This window comes from Piliocolobus tephrosceles, chromosome 2, assembly GCF_002776525.5.
Source record: "Piliocolobus tephrosceles isolate RC106 chromosome 2, ASM277652v3, whole genome shotgun sequence".
Lineage (NCBI taxonomy): Eukaryota > Metazoa > Chordata > Mammalia > Primates > Cercopithecidae > Piliocolobus > Piliocolobus tephrosceles.
Window position 1 is genome coordinate 103,604,650 of NC_045435.1, and position 25,253 is coordinate 103,629,902.

A 25,253-nucleotide genomic window follows, 5' to 3' on the forward strand; every position below is an offset into this window, starting at 1 on the left:
CCCGTGCCTTCTAAATGGTTCTCATTTCTCCTCTCTTTCTCAACTAGTCCTTCTCATTCTCTTTCTTATTTTTCTTTACGTGAACCCAAGGCAACAGATCAAACAACTTAAAGTTGTAAGCAACTCATATTATGACTGCGGCTGACAGCAATACTTATGATAACTGGAAGCAAACACAGCCCCCAGGTTTCAAGATATTTGACATTAATGAAGAGAAGGAATCTTCAATACTCAGAGCCCTTTCGCGGCCCCGTATGGCTTTCCATGTCACCTCATCATAGGTGTTAAGCTCTGAGTTACTGTTCTAGCTCCTTAATCGGTCTGAACATTTTTCAAGGGCCATCTGTCTTAAGTGTGTGTGTCATTTTTTTCCTGGAGGGAATAGCAAAGGACGGTTGCTGTAGTTCTTATGCTAAAATGACCACTTACAACCTCTTGGGACAAAGCAAGAGCTATAGAAATGGAAGTCATTCACTATAGCAATGTATTTGGGAGTCGGATAGGCATCACTGAAGCTTCGAGGGAAGAAATCATCTGTGTTGGCATGATGGAAATCCAGAGTTGGGCTGAGGCAGGACAGGGACACAGACTTCAGCAAGGAGGTGGCTGCCTGGGCTTCTCCACCAGAGTGGCATGGGATCTGTGGCCAGCACAGCTGCTGTGGGCCAGGCTCCCTGATAGAGCAAGTGAAGCTGGCAAGCTGACTCCAGAGACTTGAAGTGTGCTTTCTCTCTGGGATATTGGCAGATGTGTGCCTACCTCTCAGCGTCTTCGATACCATGAGAATACAGGTTGAGCAGCACGTTGAGTCCTCCTTGCTCTCTAGTTCCGAAACAGTCACATAACATTTCCTGTCTCAGAGTCTTGTGCTGCAGGTTGAAAGTGATGTTTGAGGCAGAGCCTGTCACTTTGAAGGTTGCCCAAATCACTGAGATCCATATTGGTTGCCCAATCTACCACATCTCCCCTCTGGCATGTTTCCATCTTTTGGTTGTTTCTTGGGCTTCTTTGTAGGGTTGGTGTCACAATGACCACAAGGAGCGGGTCGGGAGAGAAAAGAGGGGGCCATCAACCACCTGCCTCTTTTCTGTCAGTTTTACTACTCATTGCAGACCTGTTGTGGGGAGATGTCGATGTCCTGGACAAAGGGCAGGAAAAGAATGATAAAGATAAAAACCAGTTCCTGTTTGTGAGTCTACTTATGTGTTTACCAATAGCCCTTGTAGATGTTCCCAGAGCACTCTGTGCCTATCTATGTCCAGTAGTTATGGTTGTTTATAGTCTTCTGTTTCTGTCTCCATCACACACACATCCCAACATAAGATTACTTACTGTGCACCCCCAATTCCTTACACATTAGGGTACTCTGGCTTGTTGAATGAATGAATAAACTGTGTTATCTTGTCCACTTACTGAAAAATGCTACCTGATTAATTTGTTCTAATTTTTTCCCACCTAGAAAGAAGATCTTCAGATATATTTTAAATACCATAAGAATCTGCCCCGAGCTAGGGCAATCTGGCAAGAGTGTCAAGACTGCGCCTACTTTGGGGTAATGTTGAGAAGACAGAGTCTCCCACAGATTGTTCCTAGAAAATGTTTCTATGCATCAAGTTTTAAGGAAATCAAAAGTGGGACTAGGGAGAGGAATTTGGCATTGGGATTTATGTTTACTTCAAGTGTCCCATACTTTGAAATTACACACGAAAAGTTTCGACACAGCCTTTGGTCTCTATGGGATAGGCCTGTGAGGAGCACCTATATCTGGTGAGAAAACCAGTGTCTTCTTCTAGGATGGGTTTTTAAAATGAAACTAAGTCAAAAATATCACACTTTGGGCCACCTGGAGTGATATCTACAAACCATCTGTATCCTTCAGGCTCCAAATGGCCTGAATAGACTCTGGCGGCCCCCAGCTTGAAGACAGGCAGCCTTCTTTTCAGAAGGACTTGAAATGCCCCACTGTTTTCTAGTGAACTTGCTTTCTAAAAGAAATAAATGGTTCTGCTTCCCTAGATGCCTGTAAAAATCTTAGCCAAACCGTCCTCTTTCCTCTTTCTCTTATTTCACACACCGTTCCTAGGGGACAGAACAACCCCACAGCCTTATGGAGCTGCTCGACACAGCTGTCCCAATGTCCAGGAAAAGCAATTCTGTGTTTTGTACCTAAATGCTGCCGCTTTTGTTCTGTGTGTATTGTTTGTTTTGTTTTATGTTGTTTCTATTTGGCTTTTAAAGGTATGCCAGCGCCAACTGGATCACAATCTCCCTCTTTTTAAGTATCTTAAAGGACCGAGCCAGAGACTTATAAAATACCAGATGCTGTTGAAGGTAAAATCAATGAGACAGTGCTTTTCCATTGTGGGAAACCAGGCGCCTGCACTATGGTGCCCTTGTCGTTATGCATGTAGAGCTATGCCTTGGTCTTCTAAGGCTGAAGATATGTCCATCCTGCCGGCTTTTTCTTTTCCTCCAACGCTAAATCAGCCCTCTTCAAGGTGGAGTAAGACCAAAGAATCATAGAGTTGGAGGGCACCTGAGGGCCTCACTAGTCTATTGTGTAGCTCAGGGTATGAATCACTAAGGAGCCTGGCTTAGGGGAGGAGAGCTCTTTGGGAGCGAGAGTGTGATTTTCCACAAAGTTACTGTTTTATGGGCATTTTAACTTATGGAAGGGAGAAGACAAAACTGAAGTCTTCTCTCCTTTTGCAGCACTGACCTCCATTCTTAGATTTAGGATCTTGCCCTGAGAGCAGCCTAACAGAATGAACTTTGCTATATCTGAACCCTGAACCCCTAAGTGGTTCTCTCTCTCTCTGTCTCTCTGACCTTTGCCCCTCCTTAGTGATAAGTCATTGACACTAGCACGTCTGCAGGCAAGCATTCTCAGACACCCCAAACAGGATTTGAGGGCCTATCACGGCTGGTTTTCCATGTGTGAGCTTGAGGGAAAGGTTTGGGCCACCGCGGTAAGTTGTCTGTTGAATTAACCTCTATGAGGCATTTAGGTAGCTCTTGCCCAGTGGCCACTGTCTCTTAATAAAAAAACAAACAAACAAAAACAAGCACCTACTGTTTACTGGGTGCTTCCCCATGTGTATTTCTTTTTTTTTGTTTTGTTTTGTTTTGAGACAGAGTGAGACTCTGCCCAGGCTGGAGTGCAGTGGCGCAATCTCAGCTCACTGCAACCTCTGCCTCCCAGGTTCAAGCGATTCTCCTGCCTCAGCCTCCCGAGTAGCTGGGATTTCAGGCACGCCACCATGCCTGGCTAATTTTTGTATTTTTAGTAGAGACAGAGTTTCATCATGTTGGTCAGGCTGGTCTTGAACTCCTGACCTTGTGATCCACCCACCTCAGCCTCCCAAAGTGCTGGGATTACAGTATTTCTTATTTAATCCCCACAATCAGACATACCAGCCATGCTCTGGACTGTGAAAAAACTGAGGCTCAGGAAGGTTAAGCTCATTGCCCAACAATCTCCCCTCAGAAAAAGTTACCCCTTTCAGGCCAGACATGATGACACACACCTGTAGTCCCAGCTACTTGGGAGGCAGAGGCAGGAGCATCCCTGAGTCCAGGAGTTCAAGGCTAACCTGGGCAACATAGCAAGACCTCATCTATAAAAATAATTTAAGGCCCAGTGTGGTGGCTCACACCTGTAATCCCAGCACTTTGGGAGGCCGAGGTGCACAGATCACGAGGTCAGTATATCAAGACCATCCTGGCTAACAAGGTGAAATCCCGTCTCTACTAAAAATAAAAAAAATTAGCCAGGCTTGGTGGTGGGCGCCTGTAGTCCCAGCTACTCGGGAGGCTGAGGCAGGAGAATTGCGTGAACCTGGGAGGCGGAGCTTGCAGTGAGCCGAGATTGCGCCACTGCACTCCAGCCTAGGCAACAGAGCGACATTCTGTCTCAAAAAAAAAAAAAAAATTTTTTTTCAAAGTTACTCCTTTCAAGCTTTCCATTAGCAGTTTCAGCCTCAGCCTACTCTGCCATTTGTCAGTTACGAGACCTTGACCTCTTGGGCCTTAGTTTTCCTCTGTGTAAAATGAGGGTACTAGAACCTCCTCTGTAAGATCGTTATGAAGCAGATGATTAGCACATGCGGAGGGCTTGGCACAGCCCAGGAAGCTCTGCATGATGCGTAGCTGTTATCTTAGACACCGAGACTGTCACACCACCATAGAAATGAGGATAAAAGGCCGGGCGCGGTGGCTCAAGCCTGTAATCCCAGCACTTTGGGAGGCCGAGACGGGCGGATCACGAGGTCAGGAGATCGAGACCATCCTGGCTAACACTGTGAAACCCCGTCTCTACTAAAAAATACAAAAAACTAGCCGGGCGAGGTGGCGGGCGCCTGTAGTCCCAGCTACTTGGGAGGCTGAGGCAGGAGAATGGCGTAAACCCGGGAGGCGGAGCTTGCAGTGAGCTGAGATCCGGCCACTGCACTCCAGCCTGGGGAACAGAGCGAGACTCCGTCTCAAAAAAAAAGAAATGAGGATAATGATCTGCTTCCTTCAGCGAGCAGCACCTCGGAGCATGTTTTGACACAGCACTCACTTAGGGCTTCATGCTCCTCTGCATGTCCCATTGTCACTGTCATTCCTGTTCTAGAAGTCCAACCTCTGGGCCCAGTGAGGAGTGAGCAGGACGTAATGGTCCTCCCTCCCTCAGCCTAGGCTCCAGCTTTCCCACAGAGGTGACATTTACACAGGAGCTAGGTTCGTACCAGACGCAGAGGGCTGTGGGACATCGTCATTGGAAACACAGACTCAAGAGTTTAACAACCTGGGTCTGAATCCAGGCTCTGACCCTTCCAGGATGCGTGAACTCAGGCAAGTTACTTAACCTCTCTCAGCCTCAGATTTCTCACCTGTAGAATTAAGATAATAATAGTATTTTCCTGGAATGCTTGTTGGGAGCATTAAATGATACAATACAGGTTAAAAGCACTTAGAAGGTTTTGTTAGCTGCCTTTCACTGAAGAAACAAGAGATAGAATTACTACAAAATATTTCACGGGGGGTCTGTGAGGAATTGTGGGGGCTACCTAAGGCAGACCAGAGCAGCGTCCCCACAGCTAAGCTTGCTGGTGCCTGTGAAACCAGCTCAGGCCATCGCATGCCTGCAAAGAAAGGAAGGACCTTGTAGTCCTATCTAGGACTTTCTCTATCCCCAGGGGCGGAGCTTATTTTGCTTCTGCCACACATGAGCTGGCTTGACAGAGCATGAATGTTGGACTGATTGCCTCTTGCTTTAGAAAGGATCATGGGGTCTTGGGGAGAGGGTGATCAGTGATAGCTTATACCATTAAAGACTCATGAAACGTTGGGGAAAATGTGAACAAAATATGTAACAGATGGTCAGTATGCTTAATGAATCATGTGCTCTTGGAAATTATAATAAAAAGATGTGCAAAGGACGTAGCAGTTTGCATAAGAATAAACACCACTAGTAGCAAACATTTTTTTTAAAAAGTTCTACACCTCTAGTTAGCTAAGGAAGTCAAAATAAAACAACAGTGAGGTAGGATTTCTCTTTTCATTCAATTGTTAAAGATTTTTTATTAAATGGTACTACCCCTTATAGGCTAGGGGCTGGTGAAACAGGCTTTCCTATATAGCTGGTAGGAACACAGTCCTTCTGTGAAGAACTTGGAAATATGCCTCAGAACTATTAACATTTACAATTCCACTCTAGGAATTTAGCTTTAAGAAAAATGCACAGAAGTTATTATCATTATTATAGTAAAAAATATTGTTAAACCTAAATGTTTAATGATAAGGGGGACTATAATTCAATTATGGTTTATCTATAAAGTATAACACGCTACCACAATCAAAGCCCATGTTTTAGAAAAATATAAGGGGAAAATATTCATGAGATACTGTTGAATGAGAAAAAGCAGTCTACAAAATAGTGTGTACAATATGATTCTAGGTTTGTGGAAAGAACCCTGTGCCAAATACATCATTTGTTCTTTCCCTCTTACACATTTACACACGTTCTCAGTCAGCTTAGCACTGGTGACAGATAGTTTGCACAGTAGATTTTGTTGACAATCTACATTTTGATGGCAATCTACATTTTAAGTTTCAACAAGACTTTTGGGTTAATGCAGGGTCTGCTGGATTTTGAGTCTCCTGAAGATATGGAGCTAGACCCAGGTGAACTAGGAGGCTCGGCTAAGGTACTGGATATTAAATATTACATTTATATAACTGATTGTTAATGGTGTTTGTCTATGGGTCAGAGGATTTACAGCAATTTTACTTTGTGATCTTTATTATCTAGATTTCCTAAAACAGTATGTATCCTATAACTCATAGTCAAGAAAAAAAAACAAAAAAAAATCAAAGGCAATTTTAAAGTAGGGATTTGCAGCCCAAAGGGAAGTGGTAATATATTTTCTTCCTTCCACGTAATTTTTGTTTTTTAGACAGAATCTCACTCTGTTGCCCAGGCTGGAGTGCAATGGTGTAATCTTGACTCACTGCAACCTTCACCTCCCGGGTTCAAGCGATTCTCCTGCCTCAGCATCCCAAGTAGCTGGGATTACAGGTGCCCACCACCATGCCCAGCTAATTTTTTTATTTTTAGTAGAGACAGAGTTTCGCCATGTTAGCCAGGCTGGTCTCGAACTCTTGACTTCAGGTGATCCACCCGCCTCAGCCTCCAAAGTGCTGGGATTACAGGCATAAGCCACCGCGCCCAGCCAAAAAAAATTTTAATGGGAACAAAATTAAGCAAATATGTAAAATGCATACATAAAAGACTGGAAGTAAATAAATAGGATAAAATGTCTGCTATGGTTTTCCTGAATGGTAGGATTATGTTTTCTTCTTTGTACCTCTTAGTGTATCTAATTTGTATGTGTTATGCCTTGTTCTCCTCTGTGTGTGTGTGTGTGTGTGTCTGTGAACTCTAAGAGTCTGCCAAAGTTCCCTTGGAAGAAATGGTGACTGTGACCACACCAGGTTGGAAAGAAATCTGTGGTTTAGCAGTGGGGTTTCTCTTCCATTTTCTATAGAATATTCTAGTTTTAGCAAGAAACACTTGAGACATGTCTCATGGGTCAGTCATTTGCATGCCCTTTCTGCTCAGAATGGATGACAAGGACCCCTTGAAAACAGAAGCAGCTCAGGACACAGGTAGTATTTTTACAGCCGGGAGCAAGAGGAGCTACCCCTAGTTAGAGGAGTTTAATAATGTTTTTAAGGATTTTTCTGAAACGTATATTATATAATTCAAAACCCTAGCCACCTCATGTTTTGTGAAGGAGGGTTAGTGGAAGGAAGGGGCATAGGAGCAGGTGAGGATCTGAAAAGAAACTGAGCATTCAGTGTTAGGTAAGGAGAAAGATGCCTGGTATAAGAACTTTTAAAAACATTTGTTTATTTGTTTATTTTTTTGAGATAGAGTCTCGCTCTGTCACCCAAGCTAGAGTGCAATGGCATGGTCTCAGCTCACTGCAACCTCCACCTCCCGGGTTCAAGCTATTATCCTGCCTCAGCCTCCTGAGTAGCTGGGATAACGCACCCACCACCACGCCTGGATAATTTTTGTATTTTTAGTAGAGATGGGATTTCATGACATTGGCCAGGCTGGTCTTGAACTCCTGACATCGTGATCCACCGCCCTTGGCCTCCCAAAGTGCTGGGATTACAGGCATGAGCCACTGCGCCCTGCCAAGAGCTCTTAATCCCTTACTGATGATGTTAAAATAAATTCAGGTGAGAGTCTGTAGTCTTACCAAGAAGTGAAGTTTCTTTATTATGAATGAGAAGCGACGAATCCATGGTACGTTGTTCAGAGGCAGCAGCATGATCTGTTCCATTCACCAGCCCTGTCACTCATGTCTCTCATCCAAAGATGCAAATACCCAGTGCTTCTGCATAGATTAAGACAATATTAAACCCTTTGACTACATTGTGCTGTAGAGCACAAAAAGAGTCAGGGCTAGATGGGGAGCAGCAAAGGGGCTAGCTGTTCTTTATTGTAGAAATTGAGATGTTAAAAAAATACATTGAATAAACCAAAAATTTTTTTATGTGTATTTACCAGGTAACAGATAAATACAGCATATCGGTAGCAGGGAGATAAAATACCGCAAGCCCATGCAAAAGCCTTTTGAGCTGAAACAGTCATCCCAATCACATCCTAAATGTCACTGTGGTTATAATTGGAACATTGATCTCTTTAATTAGTTACTGCTTTTCCACTGAATACTGAGTCTCTATGTTTGGGAGGTACCGAGCGCTGGCTTATCTCTTTGGCATCTGTAATGGGGTGCAATATGGGGAGGGCCAGGGACAGTGGAGGAAGGAAGAACAGAGTCAGGGGAGATTCAGTGTGCAAATATGATGTTATGGCTTTTACATGTAAATCATTAGTAAATTTCCACATAGCAGCCTCTGTGGAGTTCTTTGTCTCTATAGGAGTTTACAAATGTCCTCCTCTGGGATGATTTTAAGTATAATTTTACCCATAGGAATAAAACTTTCACATTAAATACAGGAATATGATACTCAGATTGTATTCTTTTTATTTGTCTTTTTTTTTTTTTTTTTTTTTTTTGTGAGACAAGGTCTCACTTTGTTGCCCAGGCTGGAGTACACTGGCGCAATCTTGGCTCACTGCAAACTCTGCCTCCCGGGTTCAAGCAATTCTCCTGCCTCAGCCTCCTGAGTAGCTGGGATTATAGGCACACACCACCACACCCAGCCAGTTTTTTTTTTTTTTTTTTGGAGACAGGGTTTCGCTCTTGTTACCCAGGCTGGAGTGCAATGGTACAATCTGGGCTCACTGCAACCTCTGCCTCCTGGGTTCAGGCAGTTCTCCTGTCTCAGCCTCCCAAGTAGCTGGGATTACAGGCGCCCGCCACCACACTAAGCTAATTTTTGTATTTTTAGTAGAGATGGAGTTTCACCATGTTGGCCAGACTGGTCTCAAACTCCTGACCTCAAGTGCTCTGACTGTCTCAGTCTCCCAAACTGCTGGGATTACAGGCGTGAGCCACTGCGCCCAGCCATATGGTATTTTTTTTTTCAATAAGCCCCAGGGAATAGGGGTATAAAAGAGAGAGAAGCCTACTTAAAAGGAGCTAGGTTTTTCTGTGCTTTAAAAAGGCTGAATTCTGGCCAGGCGCAGTAGCTCATGCCTGTAATTCCAGCACTTTGGGAGGCCAAGGCGGGGCGGATCACCTGAGGTTAGGAGTTCGAGACCAGCCTGGTCAACATGGCAAAACCCTGTCTCTACTAAAGATACAAAAATTAGCCAGGCATGGTGGTGCTCACCTGTAATCCCAGCTACTCAAGAGGCTGAGACAGGAGAATTGCTTGAACCCAGGAGGCAGAGGTTGCAGTGAGCCGAGTTCATGCCTCTGCACTCCTGACTGGGCAACAGAGTGAAACTCTCTCTCAAAAAAAAAAAAAGCTGAGTTCTATATGTTTCTTATGTAGCAGGAATATAATTTCCATGATTTATGAACTCCATTCTTCACTAGTACAATGCACAGAAGTAGATGATTTTGCTTGTCTCTATATCATATACCTAAACCACAAGCATCTTTAGCCACCATGCTTTGGGAGCAGGGAGACAGATCAATATCCACCGTTCTCAGTCAGGGTTGGCTGGATCCCTGGCTCCTCATCTCTGTCCTGTTTTCCTTCTTTGCTTTCCAGATTGTATACTTTTGATTTCCAACAAGGCATTTGTTTTCCACAGGATGGGCCAAAGAGAACCAAGGCTTCAGCATTCTCAGCTGAACTACAACAAGCTTTGGCAGTGATAGAGGATTTGATCAAGTCCTGTGAGTTGGCTGTGGACCTAGCAGCAGTGACTGAATGTCCGGTATGTTCCATAGCAGCGTTAGAGCATCTCACACAAAAGGCAGGTGCAATACTACACAGCAAGGAAATGCTCTGGCAAAGTCAGAGAGATCGTCTATGTTAAAGAAATTGAACTCTGAGGAAAGTCACCTAAATCGCTCAGTAAACCCAGGCTACGAGATTCCAATCAGTCCCTTGGCATCTTCAGGAATCTTGGGTTTATTCCTCAGGGTTCTGAATGTGGGATTGACCCACTGTCTGGACAAACCAGAAAGTCAAGGGCCATAACATAAATGGGCAGAGGAAAAGTCCTGGAGGAGCAATTTATTTTCTAACTCGTGGCATTGTTAAAATAGTGAAAGATTTGTCTTCTTGTTTCAGAGTTTCTCTGAGAAAAGTATTTTGGAAACAGGTCCTATGTTCTTGCCCCAATTTTATATCACAGATCCCAGAAGAGGCCCCAAAAGTATACAGTGTACATGCCTTAATCCAAATAGTCTCATGAAAACCCAAGAGATGCATTTAGAGGCCAACACTGGGGAGTTGAGCTCCAGCATCAGTGTTAATCCGGAGCAGGCTGGTTCCAGGCATTCCAGGCAAAACATCCCCTATAACTGTATGATCTCTTTGAGACTGGAGCATAGTTAATATTCAACTCGTTTTGTTTTTTACTTTGAAGTACTCTAGATTTTGATTCAGATGTATTTGTTTTATTTCACTGTCATAATAAATTACCATAAGTTTGGTGGCTTAGAGCAGCACAAATTCATTATTATTGTTGTTATTTTGAAGTTCCAGGGTCAGAAGTTCAACACAGTCTCATGGGCTAAAATTAAGGTGTTTCCTTTCCTTTGTGGAGACTAGCATCTGTCTCCTTGAGTTTTCCAGCTTAAAAAGGCCACCCACGCTCCGTGGCTCATGGCTTCATAGCCAGCAATGGCAGGTTGAGTTCTTCTTTTTTTTTTTTTTTTTTTTTTTTGAGACAGAATCTTGCTCTGTCACCCAGGCTGGAGTGCAATGGCACAATCTTGACTCACTGCAACCTCTGCCCACCAGGTTCAAGCGATTCTCCTGCCCCAGCCTCCTGAGTAGCTGGGATTACAGGCGCCCATCACCATGCCCAGCTAAATTTTTTTTGTGTGTGTGTATTTTTAGTAGAAACAGGGCTTCTCCATGTTGGTCAGCCTGGTCTCGAACTCCTAACCTCATGTTCCACCTGTCTCCACCTCCCAAAGTGCTGGGATTACAGGCAAGAGCCACCGTGCCAGGCCAAGTTCTTCTTACATCACATCTCTGTGACCCCTTCTTCTGCTTTTTTGTCACTTGTGATTATATTATACTTTTTCCTTTTTTTTCTTTTCATTTTTGTCTGGTTTTGAACATACCATGTATGAGGTCTTGGTAGAGGAAATGACTTTTATTTTCTTGTCATAAATCAAACCATGAAAGTTATTAAGGTCCGAAAAATGAGATGTTTTTACTTCCCGTGCTGGTATTTCTTGGGCCTAGATCTCAGAAACTTAGTCCCACAAACCCTGTGATCCCAGCCATGATGCTGTTACTGTCCCCTGGGACTCCAAGGTGCCTCTGCTGATGACTGATGCATGATTCAAGAGGATATGCATAAACTGCAGAATAGGGTTACGTTGTGTATAAGGGTCATTTTCTTGGTAATAATTCTTCCTTCTTCGGCTAAGGAAAGTCAAGGGAACAATTTGTTAGGTCAATTTGGGGCATCTTTCTGTTCTTTTTTAAATCTTGAATCATGTGTTAGCCACCCCTATTAAATTTCATTTCCCTGAATCTAATGAATGTCCTGGAAATGATACACAGAGCAGGAAACTCTTAGTGTAAATAACATAGGAGGAGGAGGCTGTGAGAAAAGAATGGTTAAAACATGAGGAAATAATATTCTGCCTTAATTTCATTCCAAGCTAGTTTGCGTGCAAATAGGATGTACCAGCTTATAGAATTTGGAGATTTTACACGCAAAGCAAAGGACCTTTTTTGACCATGTGTCCTCAGAACTGTGACTTTGCCAGATGCTTTTTGGTACCTTTTCTAAGACTTAACTTACTTTTACATCTAATACATTAGCTGATTTCTCCTGACAGTTTTGTATAATCCTGTTGAATTATGGAGGAGTAGGCATTGGAATTTTCAACCTTCTGATTCAAAAGAAGATCCATGGAAGAAGAGTTAACTCACTCAAGATTACATGGCTGTCAGTTTGGACTATTTTTTGTTCATTCCCTATCCAGGGTGCTATTCCACTCTTTATCTGATTCTGATTAGAGTTGACTAACAACTACCCCTAACCCAGCTCAAATGATTCTGAGACTCTTTGTCTACATTTTGTAGAGTTTTATTACAGGTGTTTATAATCACATGCTCTATGCGTGGCTGAATCCAGAGTTTAACCTCTTAGTGTCTCTGCTTGAAATTTAATATTAACCTGGTTTTATAAAGGAAAGAAATTGAATGTGATAATTAAATTATCACAATTAAACAACTAGAAAGCAACTAGAAAAAAATCCCTTCTGATATTTATATTTTCTCCTTTTTATGCATACTCAATTAGTCCTGGGTCTAACTTAATCACAGAAGTTTAAAATTCTTTTCCAAACAAGTTTGTTTTGTGGAACACTGAGATATAATTTTCTTCTATGCATTTGCAAAAAAAAAAAAAAAAAGTTTTTTTCAAATCCAATGCATAATAGAGATGCATTTAAATTCTGACTTGCCAGGGACAAGTTCCAAAGTTGAATTGTAAAGATTGAATGAAACAGTCTTCCTTTTTGAAACAAATTTATATAAACCACTAAAGGATGTATTTGTATTGCAAGTTCATTGTGGGCTAGGGCCAGGATTTTATTTCTATTGCAGTTTCCTCTTTCCTTACCAGTGTTAGCTGCAGAGATAGGGCTAAGTAAATAATCCTAGTGACCCAAGCAAAGTATCTTGTTCATTCCGCCCTCCGCCCCTCCCCCACAATACCTGTATCGCAGGCGGTTGCCGGGAGTAAATGAGGATTAAATGATGGGTAAGGCACCAAGCACTGTGCCTGGCACCCAGCAGATGCCGAATAAACAGCCCTGGTGGTAAGTTATATGGGGACCTGCTCAGGCTGGAAAGGAAGAAACCTTTTTGGCCCCTGGCTATTGTAATCACAGGCTCCAACAGCTTCTGCTTTTCATTTCTGGACTCAGGCTCTGTGTGGATCCATTTATACAGATGTTTCCTGCTTCTTTGTGCAATAAGTTTGTGACAGTCACATTAACTCTTACTACCAGGAATGGAAACGTGGGCACCCAAAAGAAGCTCTTCCTGAGGGCAGCTTCCCTAGATTCAGTCTCTCCGCCAGACTCTTCATTTGGCCAATATAGTCACATTTGAAATCCTTGTATCGGGGCTCTGACCTACAGAATGCCCAGGCATGAAAATGGTAGCATTTACTAATTGATTTTGCTATCACTTCTTGTACAGAGGAGGCCATCTAACTTATCACTCGCTCATTTGAGGTAGCCCCTATGTTCTGTCTCTGAGTTCACAACCATCAGGTTCTTCCACACACCGTGTGACATGGCCCCACTTGTTTGTTACTAGTGGAAAACAGTTGGGAGTATATTCGTTTCCTAGGGCTGATGTCGCAAAGAACCACAAACTACTTGACTTCAAACAACAGAAACTCATTCTCTCACAGTTTTGAAGGCTAGACGTCCAAAGTCAAGGTGTGAGCAGGCCCACGTTCCCTCTGAAGGCTCTCAGGAAGAATCCTTCCTTACCTCTTCCGAGCTTCCGGTGACTGCTGGCAATTCTTGGAGTTCCTTGACTGACAGCTGCCCCACTCCAATTTCTGCCTCTGCCCTCCCATGGCTGTTCCTTCAGCCTGCGTCTCCATTTCTTTGTTTTCTCTTTTGATAAGAACACTAGTCATTGGATTTGGACCCATCCTAACCAAGTGCAACCCCATCTTAACCAATTATATCCGCAAAGACCCTCTTTCCTAATAAGGTCATATTTTGAGGTTCTCATAGACATGAGATTTTGGGGCAACACTCTTCAACCCAGTACAGAGGCATCACTGAATGAACTCCTTGGATAAATCAGTATTCCCTCACAGTGCTGAGTATTTTACTTCCTGTCCCCTACTCCCAAGCACCACTAAATGCCAATAAATAAATATTAGGGAATGCCAATAAATAAATAAATACCAGGGAACACGTATCTGAAAGAGGTTGTGCAACGTGGCCTCTGACCTTGAGATCAATTACAGTCTAGTTGGAAAGAAAAGGTACACATGACGGAAAAGGTCATTCTTGCTCCTGCTCAGGGAATGTCCCTGCAGCTTCCTGTCGGAGGCGGAGTAGCTCCACACAGCACACACCCTGATGACGGTGAAGCATGTGTGCCTGCTCTTCATCAGCACCGCGTAGGGCATGTGCTCACCCGCTGGAGATTGGACCTTGGGCGTGGAGATGGGCAATCCCATCATACGTGTGGTCTGAGAACAATTGTGCAATATGACCCAGAGGATACGCGCCCATATGTTTCTGCCAGACTTGAAAGACCCAGAGACTCCCTCCAGTCACTTCCGGTGATAATGGGCTTACTGGAAAGCTGACCTGCAGCGTCTCAAGAAGTCACGATGGCAAAGCCAGGCTCATGGAGATGGGAACTGAACAAACCTGGGATCCACAGCAGCTCTGGGGCCTGGACCTGGGGAGGGAGCCGGGGTTCTTACCCGTGTGCCCTGCCTGTATGTGTCAAGTGCACCCACATGCCTGCTCGCCCCTCCTCTTACCACCTACTGACTGTTTTTTTCCCTTCCGTCAATGTCTTCCTCTTCCTCATAATTTCTAATGACTCACCTTCTTCATAGTTGTTTCCTTTTTGTTTATTCCACTGCCTGCTTTCCCCTAAAGCATCTCACAGCCCCATATCCTGCTGGTCACTGCATCCTCCTGTTTTCTTCATTTCAGGGAGATACCACATTGCCACCTCCAACCCCTGGCACATTGTTTTATGCTGGGGGCCCTATGGTCAGCTGCTGGTGCCTCTCTGAATTCACATCCCTGAGCAGGTGCAAGAATGACCTTTTCCGTCATGTGTACCTTTTCTTTCCAACTAGACTGTAATTGATCTCAAGGTCAGAGGCCACATTGCACAACCTCTTTCAGATACGTGTTCCCTGGTATTTATTTATTTATTGGCATTCCCTAGTATTTATTTATTGGCATTTAGTGGTGCTTGGGAGTAGGGGACAGGAAGCAAAATACTCATCACTGTGAGGGAATACTGATTCATCCAAGGAGTTCGTTCAGTGATGCCCCTGTACTGGGTTGAAGAGTGTTCCCCCAAAATCTCATGTCTGTGAGAACCTCAAAACTTGCCTGTGAAAGTACAGCAGCATGGCTGTGGATGGGGTGAGAAGGAAGGTTCAGAGGTAATAAAGCACAAACCCAGCTGCCTGAGGCTGCCTCTTCAGCATTTCTGCTTGGGGCTGTTTCCTCTATAGTAATAGTCTGTAGCCTTGTGGATGCCTTAACTCACGTCACCCCATCTTCCACAAGTCATTAGAGAGAGGACACCTGGACTTATTCCCCTTCCCCCATCATCCTAACCTTTTCTAGAATTACTTTGACAGCTGAGCCTCCACACTGACCACATGTGTTCTTATGAGCAGCTTTACCTAAAACATGTTCCTCTTTCTAACATAGAGCGTGGTTGAGGATGTTGCTCAGTGACAACATATCACTGGGAGAAATGACTTTTTATAGCTTAACAGGAATAGCTGTGCTTTTCCTGAACAACTTGTTTTGTGTATGTCTTCAGACACAATAAATCACATCACTCACCATGTTTCCCTCTGTATTGCTATTAGAAAGTCAGAGCCAAGTCTGCAGCAAGTTTAAACGACTTTATTATATGCATTTTACATATAACCTCTTCATCTTTTCTTTCATCTTCTACACCTTCTGGAACAGTTCATCTGATTTATTATCTTTATTTTTAGGGATGGGGATCTCCCTATGTTGCCCAGGCTGGTCTCCAACTCATGGACTCGAGTGATCCTCCTGCCTCAGCCTCCCAAGTAGTTGCGACTACAGGCAGGCGCCAAGCTCCCAACTTCTTTGTTTTTTCTTCACCCTAATTCTCTCAGTTATTTTCTATCTGCCTATACTGTATGTATTTCTCTAAGATGTGTCAAATATTTAAAGTGAGGTGAGAGTGAATACATTGTAAGATAGAAACTACAAGTTTGAATATCCCTTAGCCAAAATGCTTGAGACCAAAAGTGTTTTGGACTTTTTTTTTTTTAGGGGAGGATTGGAATATTTGCATATATGTATTGAGTTATGTTGGGGATGGAACCCAAGTCTAAACACGAAATTCATTTATGTTTCATGTATACCTTATACAGTTAGACTGAAGGTAATTTTACATGTTTTAAATAATTTTGTGCATGAAGGCTGGGTGCAGTTGGTCATACCTGTAATCCAAGCACTTTGGGAGGCCAAGGCGGGCAGATCACCAGAGATCAGGAGTTCGAGACCAGCCTGGCCAACATACTGAAACCCTGGCTCTACTGAAAATACAAAAATTAGCCGGGCCTGGTGATGCACACCTGTAATCCCAGCTACTCGGGAGGCTGAGGCAGGAGAGTCCCTTGAACTCAGGATACAGAGGTTGCAGTGAGCCAAGGTGGCGCCACTGCACTCCAGCCTGGGCAACAGAGCAAGACTCCATCTCAAAAATAAATAAATAAATGAAAAATAATTTTGTGCGTGAAGCAAAATTTTGACTGTGTTTTGACTGCCACCCATCACATGTGGGCAGGTGTGGAATTTTTCACCTCCAGTGTCATATTGGTTCTCAGAAAGTTCCAGATGTTGGAGGATTTCAGATTTTTTAAATTGTGGATGCTCAACCTGTGCTGATAACATTTGTTTATGCGGCAAATATTAAGTATCTACTTCTACCAGTTGCTTTTACTAAAACATACTTCCTGCACTATTTATGTCGCTATTGAGTACGAATTGAATGGGTTTAAAGGAAAAAGCAATCACTAAGGTCTGTAGTGATTACATTTAAGTGGGTCCTTGACGGATGCAGATAGAGTGAAAAAATTCTCCAGGGTCCTCATGGGCCTATCCACCCTTCTGTTTTGGGATGTGGTGAACTGTTAACACAGAACAGGAGCATTGGCTTTTAGGAAAGAAGGCCTCATTGCTGGACGTTTGAGGGTTTTATTCACCGCAGTCGACATATATAAATTTTCCAAAGAAGAAAATAAAAAATTAACACAGAAAATAACGCCATAGACACCATAGAAATGACTAGAGTTTATTGCTCTTGAAGTTTTTCTTTTAATGTTTCAGAAGTTAAGTCAATTCTTTTTTTAAAAAAATACATAAAGTTTGCCTAACATATAAACCATAAATTATAAAAATGCCCAATGAATTATGAATGGAGTACGTATTTCCGGTATTAACTCAGGAATCATAAGGATTGATCTCAGCTAGAGGTCACTTAGGGAGGTTTCTTTGTCTTTATCCCCTTCAAATAATTTGTTCCTTTTGGTGTTTTTATTCAGGGAAATGAACTCTTACCTGCTTTAAGCAATCAAAGTTTTGAAAAATACCAGATAAAATGTCTCGCTCCCAGCTTGTCTTAGTCCACTGTCTTTTGAAGAGAGCTCAGAGAAGGCAGGGTCATCTCATTTGGACTTTCAACCAGACATATGACAAAGGCAGCCTTGCTGGTGGAGAGGGAGGCAACTCAGTATATACCTAGAGTCAAACAGACTTTTAACTGTCATTTGGTATTATCTTGGCACTGTTGACTCACTCTGAAAAACCCAGAGTTGAATGCAGTTAATGTTTCCATTACAATGTTATGAAGATTAGATCATACTAAACTTTCTCTTTTCAGAAAAAGCTTCATGTTCTCAGATTCTCATATACCTGAAGCAGAAGTTAGGATGCAGATGGAACACAGAGATGCTCATGGGTCCATAATGCAGCCAAAATTCTGTCTCTCCTGGACATAATTGAAATGTTAATTTCTTGTCCCTTTGAAGGAGACTGTCACGTATCAAACATAGTGCAGAGGAAATTGAATTCTGCTAGTTAAAAATTAACTGAGTCAAAAATATCACAATCCCCTATCTCTAGCTCAAGTATTTCTGGCATTCTTTACGTGTAGCAATACCTTTCATAGCTGAATTGATTTCCTTGTATAACTAAACGGTGCCACACTCAGTGAAGCTCACAAAATTGTAGTTTTGATTTAGTGACAGATCAGCCTGAATAGCACTGTTAGAATTGTAAACTTCAAAGAAGCATGCTTTCTAAAATTTGAAAACAGGCCACAAAGGCTTCTTTCTCTGTCAAGTAATTTTACAGCTTCTTTTCCTGTATGTGTGTTTCCAAAAGGATGATATTGGAAAACTAGGCAAGCTGTTGCTGCACGGCCCTTTCAGCGTCTGGACAATTCACAGGGATCGTTATAAAATGAAGGATTTGATTCGATTTAAGCCCAGCCAGAGGCAAATCTACCTATTTGAAAGGGGAATAGTGTTCTGTAAGATACGAATGGAGCCTGGGGACCAGGGATTGTCTCCTCATTACAGCTTCAAGAAGGCCATGAAGGTAAAGGGAGTCCTGTTGCATCTGGGAGTTGCCCTGTGCAGAAAGAGAGAGATTGTTTCCTTATTTTACAGATGAGGAAGCTACAGTGCAGAGAGGTGAAGTTAACTTGCCAAATACCACACCACACGGCTAGAATCCATACCCAGGTCTGTCTGACTCCAGGGTCAGAGCTTACAATCAGTCTCTAGACAGGGCCAGGGCTGGCATAGGAGATGCCTTTGTACTAGAGAAAAAAGACTGTTTGGTAGCTGGTCTGGACAAACTAATTAGTAAAAGTACCCTCTTTCCTCCAGGCAAAGAGGTGAAAGAGAGGTGAAAGGCATAGTGGTGAGAACATGGGCTGGATTTCATCTTAGATTTGCCCTTCTCAGTGGTGCATCTTTGTGTCTAAGTGTAGGCATTTTCCTGACCTTGGGGTCTAAGGGACCCAGGCCCACACCAAGCATTGTTTTCTCGCCTGTTTAGAATCTGTTTAGCTATCTGTATGGCCAGTTAGCTATCAGGTACACACACACACACACGCACACATATGGGAGCCACACACCTATACATTTATGCTCTTGTGATTAAAGCTGTTAATTTGTTCATAGTAGCCTTTGTTATTTATGTTTCTTTTTCTTTTTTTTTCTTTTTTTTTTTTTTTTGAGACAGAGTTTTGCTCTTGTTGCCCAGGCAGGAGTACAATGGCATGATCTTGGCTAACTGCAACCTCTGCCTCCCTGGTTCAAGCAATTCTCTTACCTCAGCCTCCCGAGTAGCTGGGATTACAGGTGCGCACCAACACACCCAGCTAATTTTGTATTTTTAGTAGAGAAAGAGTTTCACCATGTTGGTCAGGCTGGTCTCGAACTCCTGACCTCAGGTGATCCACCTGCCTAGGCCTCTCAAAGTGCTGGAATTACAGGACTGATTACAGGGTCATGAGCCACCACACCTGGCCTTGTTGCTTATGTTTCTTAATGGATCCTTGTTCAGTTACTATTATGTAAAAAGTTGTAAAATAGGAGTTGAAGGAGAAATGGTCTCTTCACTGAAAGGTTGAGGGCTGCAGCGCCTCCTGCAGAAGGATACAGTGGAAAGCTGACAGTCTGTGTTACCTTCTGAAGCAGATGAGACAGAAGATACTGTACCAGATTGTGTTTTATGCTGTCTTGGGGTCACTAAGAGAGGAAAGCAAAAACTTGAAAGGAAGATGAAAGAAGAGAGCTATCAGGGATAGAAAGGATTAGAGTGATTGACAGGGACTATTTTAAAGTCAGAAAACGATGGTATAGAACATTTCTCTTCCCTCTTTATAATAGTTGACGACACTTTCAATTCGCCAGCTTGGAAGGGGGAGCCATAGAAAGTTTGAAATTGCCAGTCGAAATGGACTTGAGAAATACATCCTGCAGGTAAAGCTCATGCCTTCCCCATGGGTCTCCTCTACTCTTTCCTTATTGTGTTCCCAGAACTTGACGAGTGTTTTCTATCTCATTATTCTAACGGTCACTGGGAGAATAAAAACTCTGCAATTAATACTCGGGGTAGTCTTATACTCATAGTGTTTTCTTATGTGTAATTGCAGGCAGCTTCAAAAGAAATCAGAGACTGTTGGTTTTCAGAAATAAGTAAATTATTGATGGAACAACAAAATAATATTACAGGTAGGTTACCCCTGCTGACTTTCGCCTGTAGAGTTATACTGATTTCAGCTCAGTGGGGGATATGCAAATTGGGGATATTGTTAAAGAAAATGGTTTGCTGGAAAAACAAATGTGGCCACATTTTCACAGTCCCTGGAAGCACCTGTGCTTGCTTTCGACTGTGGTGGAGGTGGAGGGGTTGTGTGATTGTGTGTGGTTGTGCTGGTTTGTCCCTTTTGGTTGTGTTCCCCCCACCACCTAATTGCCAAGGTCAACTTCTTAATCAAAAATCTGAAGGCCACCCAAGAAAATGTTAACAGAGATTCAAATGGCCAATAGGACCTTTCAGACACTGTACTACTTTTTTAAAACATCAAGATATAATTAACATACCATAAAATTTACTGTCTTAAAGTATACAATTCAGTGGGTTTTAGACTATTCACAAGGCTCAGTAACCATCCCTAGTCTAATTCTATTTTTTTCTACTTTTTACTTTTGTTTTTTGTTTTGTTTTGAGATGGAGTTTTTGCTCTTGTTGCCCAGGCTGGAGTGCAGTGGCGCCATCTAGGCTCACTGCAACCTCTGCCTTCCGGGTTCAAGTGATTCTCCTGCCTCAGCCTCCCGAGTAGCTGGGACTACAGGTGCGCCACCACGTTTGGCTAATTTTTGTATTTCTAGTAGAGACAGGTTTTCAACATGTTGGGCAGGATGGTCCTAATCTCCTGACCTCGTGATCCACCTGCCTCGGCCTCCCAAAGTGCTGGGATTACAGGCGTGAGCCACCACGCCCGTCTGTTTTTTGTTTTAAAGTATTTAACAACCTAATTCTAATTCTACTTCCAAAATATTTTCATAACTCTCTCCCAACAAAAAAATTCTGTACCAGTTAGCAATCATTCTCTATCTTTCCTCTTCCCCTAGCCCCTGGCAATCACTAATGTATTTCCTGTCTCTATTGGATTTTCCTCTACACATTACATATATGGCCCTTTCTGTCTAGCTTCTTTCACTTGGCATATTTTTTAAAGTTTCATTTATGTTGTAGTATGTATCAGTACTTCATACATTTTTATGGCTGAATAACAGTCCATTGTATGGATATACCATCTTTGTTTATCCATTCATTAGTTGATGAAGATTGGGGTTTTTTCCCCTTTTTGGATACTGTAAGTAAACCTGCTATGGATATTTGTGTACAGATTTTTGTATGAATCTTTATTTCCAATTTTCTTGGGTATATGTATGTGGAATTGCCAGACCATATGGCAACTTTTGTTAACTTTGTGAGGAACTTCCAAATCATCTTTCAAAACAATACCACCATTTCACATTCACACCAGCAATATAATAGTTGGGTTCAATTCTCTCCATTTCCTTACTAACACTTTTATTGTTCATTATAATAACCTTATTATTATCATTATTATTGCCATCCTAGTGGGCATGTACTGGTATCTCGTTGTGATTTTGATTTACATTTCCCTCATGGCTAGTGATGTTGAGCATCTTTTAACATGCATATTGGTCATTGGTGTATCTTCTTTGTAGAAATGTCTATTAACTCCTTTGTATGTTTTTTAATTGACTTGTCATTTTATGGTTATTCTGGATACTGGACTTTTATCAGATATATTATTTGCAAGTATTTTTTCCCATACTGTGCATTGTCTTTTTACTCTCTTGATAGTGTTCTTTGCAAAGAGTTTATAGTTCTAACTCTTACAGTTAAGTCTTTGATTCATTCCAAGTTAATTTTTGTATATGATGTGAATTAGGGACCCAAGTTCAATTTTTTACATGTGGATATCCATTGTCCCAGAACCATTGATTGAAAAAACTATTCTTTGCCCACTTTGAATGGTCTTGGCCTCATTGTTGAAAATAAATTGCCTTTAGGTATAGAATTCTTTGTTGACGCTCTTTTTTTTAAGCACTTTGAATATGTCATGCCATTGCCTTCTGGATTCTGTGATTTCTGTTAGAAATCAGCTGTTAATCTTATTGAAGAGTCCTTCTGTATGCTTGCTGCTTTCAAGATTCTTTCATTGTCTTTGTTGACAGTTTGATTATGATATGTCTAGGTGCAGATCTTGATCTCTTTGAATTTATATTTTTTGGGGTTTATAGACTTTCTTGAAGGTATAGATTAATGTTTTTCATCAAATTTGGGAAATGTTCAGCCATTGTTTCTTTAAATATTATTTTAGCCCATTTACCCCTCTCTCCTTCTGAGACTGCCATTATGCATTATTAGCATGCTTGAAGGTATCTCGCGGTCTCTGAGGCTCTATTCATTTTTCCTTCATTCCTCTTTCTTTCTCTTCCTCAGACTGGATAGCTTCAATTAACCTATATCTAAGTTCTCTCATACTTTCTTCTGCCTACTCAGATCTGCTACCTAGCCACTCTAGTGAATTTCGCATTCAATTATTATACTTTTGAAATCTAGAATTTCTGTTTGGTCCTTTAAAACAAATATTTATATTCTCTATTTAATGAGGATTTGTTCTTTTACTTTCCTTTAGTCTTTATATTTGATTTCCTTTAACTTCTTGAACATGTAAAAATAGTTCATTTAAAGTATTGGTCTAGTAAGGTCAATATCTTGGCTTCCTCAGGAAGAGTTATTTTCTTTCTTTCTCTCTCTCTTTCTTTCTTTTGTTCTTTCTCTTTCTTTCTTTCTTTTTTGAGACAGAGCCTTGCTCTGTAGCCCAGACTAGAGTGCAGTGGTGAAATCTTGGCTCACTGCTACCTCTGCCTCCTGGGTTCAAGCGATTCTTCCGCCTCAGCCTCCCAAGTAGCTGGGATTACAGGTGCACGCCACCATGTCCAGCTAATTTTTGTATTTTGTGTGTGTGTGTGTGTGTGTGTGTGTGTGTGTGTGTGTAGATGGGGTTTCACCATGTTGGTCAGGCTGGTCTTGAACTCCAGACCTCAGGTGATCCGCCTGCCTCAGCCTCCTGAAGTACTGGGATTACAGGCATGAACCACAGCACCCGGCCTCAGAACAGTTTCTATTGACTGGTTTTGCTTTTTCCCTGGGTATAGACTGCATTTTCTTATTACTTTATATGTCTCATAATTTTCTGTTAAAATTGGACATTTTAAATAACATAATGTAACAACTCTGGAAATTGGACTTTCCCACCTTTCCTATTTGTTGTTGTTACTGTTTATTGTTGTTTGTTTTAGTGACTTTTCTAAACAAATTCTGTGAAGTCTGTATTTATGTGCAGCCATTGAGGCCTGTGCTCAGTTAGCTTAGTGATTTAAATACTAATGACACGACAGAGATTTCTTTAAACACCTGAAGCCAATAAGTCTTCTAGTCTTTGCCAAGGGGCTCTGTGTACACATTAGGGCACACCTTCTCACTCAGCCTGGCACTTGACAGTTCTAGCCTAGCCTTCACTTTCTGTTTGTGCAGATCATCAAGATAAGCCAGAGGTAAGGTCATGGGGCCTTCTCAGATCTGTCCTGAACATATTCACAGGAAATGTGTTCATGGTCTTCTAGAGTCTCACAAATGTTTTGGAGCCTTTACAAGCCTCTATGAGCATCTTATTCCTGAGCTTTCCCTTTTAAATTTCTTGATTAGCCCATGTTTGCCCCACTGTTAACCAATACCTCAAGCAACCAAGAAGTTAAACAATTGCCTGTAATCATTTTCTACAAAGGCCTTTGGGGAAAAGATTTTTCACATTGGGCAAGTTCTAAGTCAGGCCTAATAAAAGCCTTGCAGGTGGAGTATTCCTAGAAACCCCTGGACAGGTCAAATAATGATAATTTTGTAAGACTGAGGCTCCGTAGGTCCCCCATTCCTGTTCTGCCCCTCCCATGGCTGCCAGACTGCTGATTTTCACCATCATTGCAGGCTGTTCATTTCTAAGGCTACCCCCAAGGAAGGGAAGGATAGAAATAGGGCAAGTTAAAAAGCTCACTGTTCATACTGAGACACAGCCATTTTCCTTGAATAAATGCTCTCCAGATTGCTGCAAGCCATCGTTTAATTTCCAGTGTTCTCCAAAGATAAAAACCACATGATTATCTCAATAGATGCAGAAAAGGCCTTTGACAAAATTCAACAGCACTTCATGCTAAAAACTCTCAATAAACTAGGTATTGATGGAACATATCTCAAAATAATAAGAACTATTTATGACAAACCCACAGCCAATATCATACTGAATGGGCAAAAACTGGAAGCATTCCCTTTGAAAACTGGCACAAGACAGGGATGCCCTCTCTCACCACTCCTGTTCAACATAGTGTTGGAAGTTCTGGCCAGGGCAATCAGTCAGGAGAAAGAAATAAAGGGTATTCAGTTAGGAAAAGAGGAAGTCAAATTGTCCCTGTGTGCAGATGACATGATTGTATATTTAGAAAACCCCATCATCGGCCGGGCGCGGTGGCTCAAGCCTGTAATCCCAGCACTTTGGGAGGCCGAGACGGGCGGATCACGAGGTCAGGAGATCGAGACCATCCTGGCTAATACGGTGAAACCCCGTCTCTACTAAAAAATACAAAAAACTAGCCGGGCGAGGTGGCGGGCACCTGTAGTCCCAGCTACTTGGGAGGCTGAGGCAGGAGAATGGTGTAAACCTGGGGGACGGAGCTTGCAGTGAGCTGAGATCCGGCCACTGCACTCCAGCCTGGGTGACAGAGCGAGACTCCGTCTCAAAAAAAAAAAAAAAAAAAAAGAAAACCCCATCATCTCAGTCCAAAATCTCCTTAAGCTGATAAGCAACTTCAGCAAAGTCTCAGGATACAAAATCAATGTGCAAAACTCACAAGCATTCCTATACAACAGTAACAGACAAACAGAGAGCCAAATCATGAGTGAATTCCCATTCACAATTGCTTCAAAGGGAATAAAATAACTAGGAATCCAACTTACAAGGGATGTGAAGGACCTCTTCAAGGAGAACTACAAACCACTGCTCAGTGAAATAAAAGAGGACACAAAGAAATGGAAGAACATACCATGCTCATGGATAGGAAGAATCAGTATCATGAAAATGGCCATACTGCCCAAGGTAATTTATAGATTCAATACCATCCCCATCAAGCTACCAAAGACTTTCTTCACAGAATTGGAAAGAACTACTTTAAAGTTCATATAGAACCAAAAAAGAGCCCG

At 42.3% G+C, this 25,253-nt stretch overlaps 1 protein-coding gene across 1 annotated transcript in view; it reads left to right on the plus strand.

Annotated features, from left to right (window-relative positions):
* Positions 1-25,253, plus strand: part of MCF2L2 (MCF.2 cell line derived transforming sequence-like 2) — a 255,369-nt gene that overhangs the window by 211,099 nt on the left and 19,017 nt on the right. Inside the window, exons 19-25 of the mRNA XM_023187621.1 lie at positions 1,460-1,552; positions 2,239-2,331; positions 6,123-6,191; positions 9,728-9,853; positions 18,270-18,485; positions 19,787-19,879; positions 20,053-20,131. Coding sequence (XP_023043389.1) covers positions 1,460-1,552; positions 2,239-2,331; positions 6,123-6,191; positions 9,728-9,853; positions 18,270-18,485; positions 19,787-19,879; positions 20,053-20,131 — 769 coding nt within the window. The remainder of the gene's footprint in view (positions 1-1,459; positions 1,553-2,238; positions 2,332-6,122; positions 6,192-9,727; positions 9,854-18,269; positions 18,486-19,786; positions 19,880-20,052; positions 20,132-25,253) is intronic.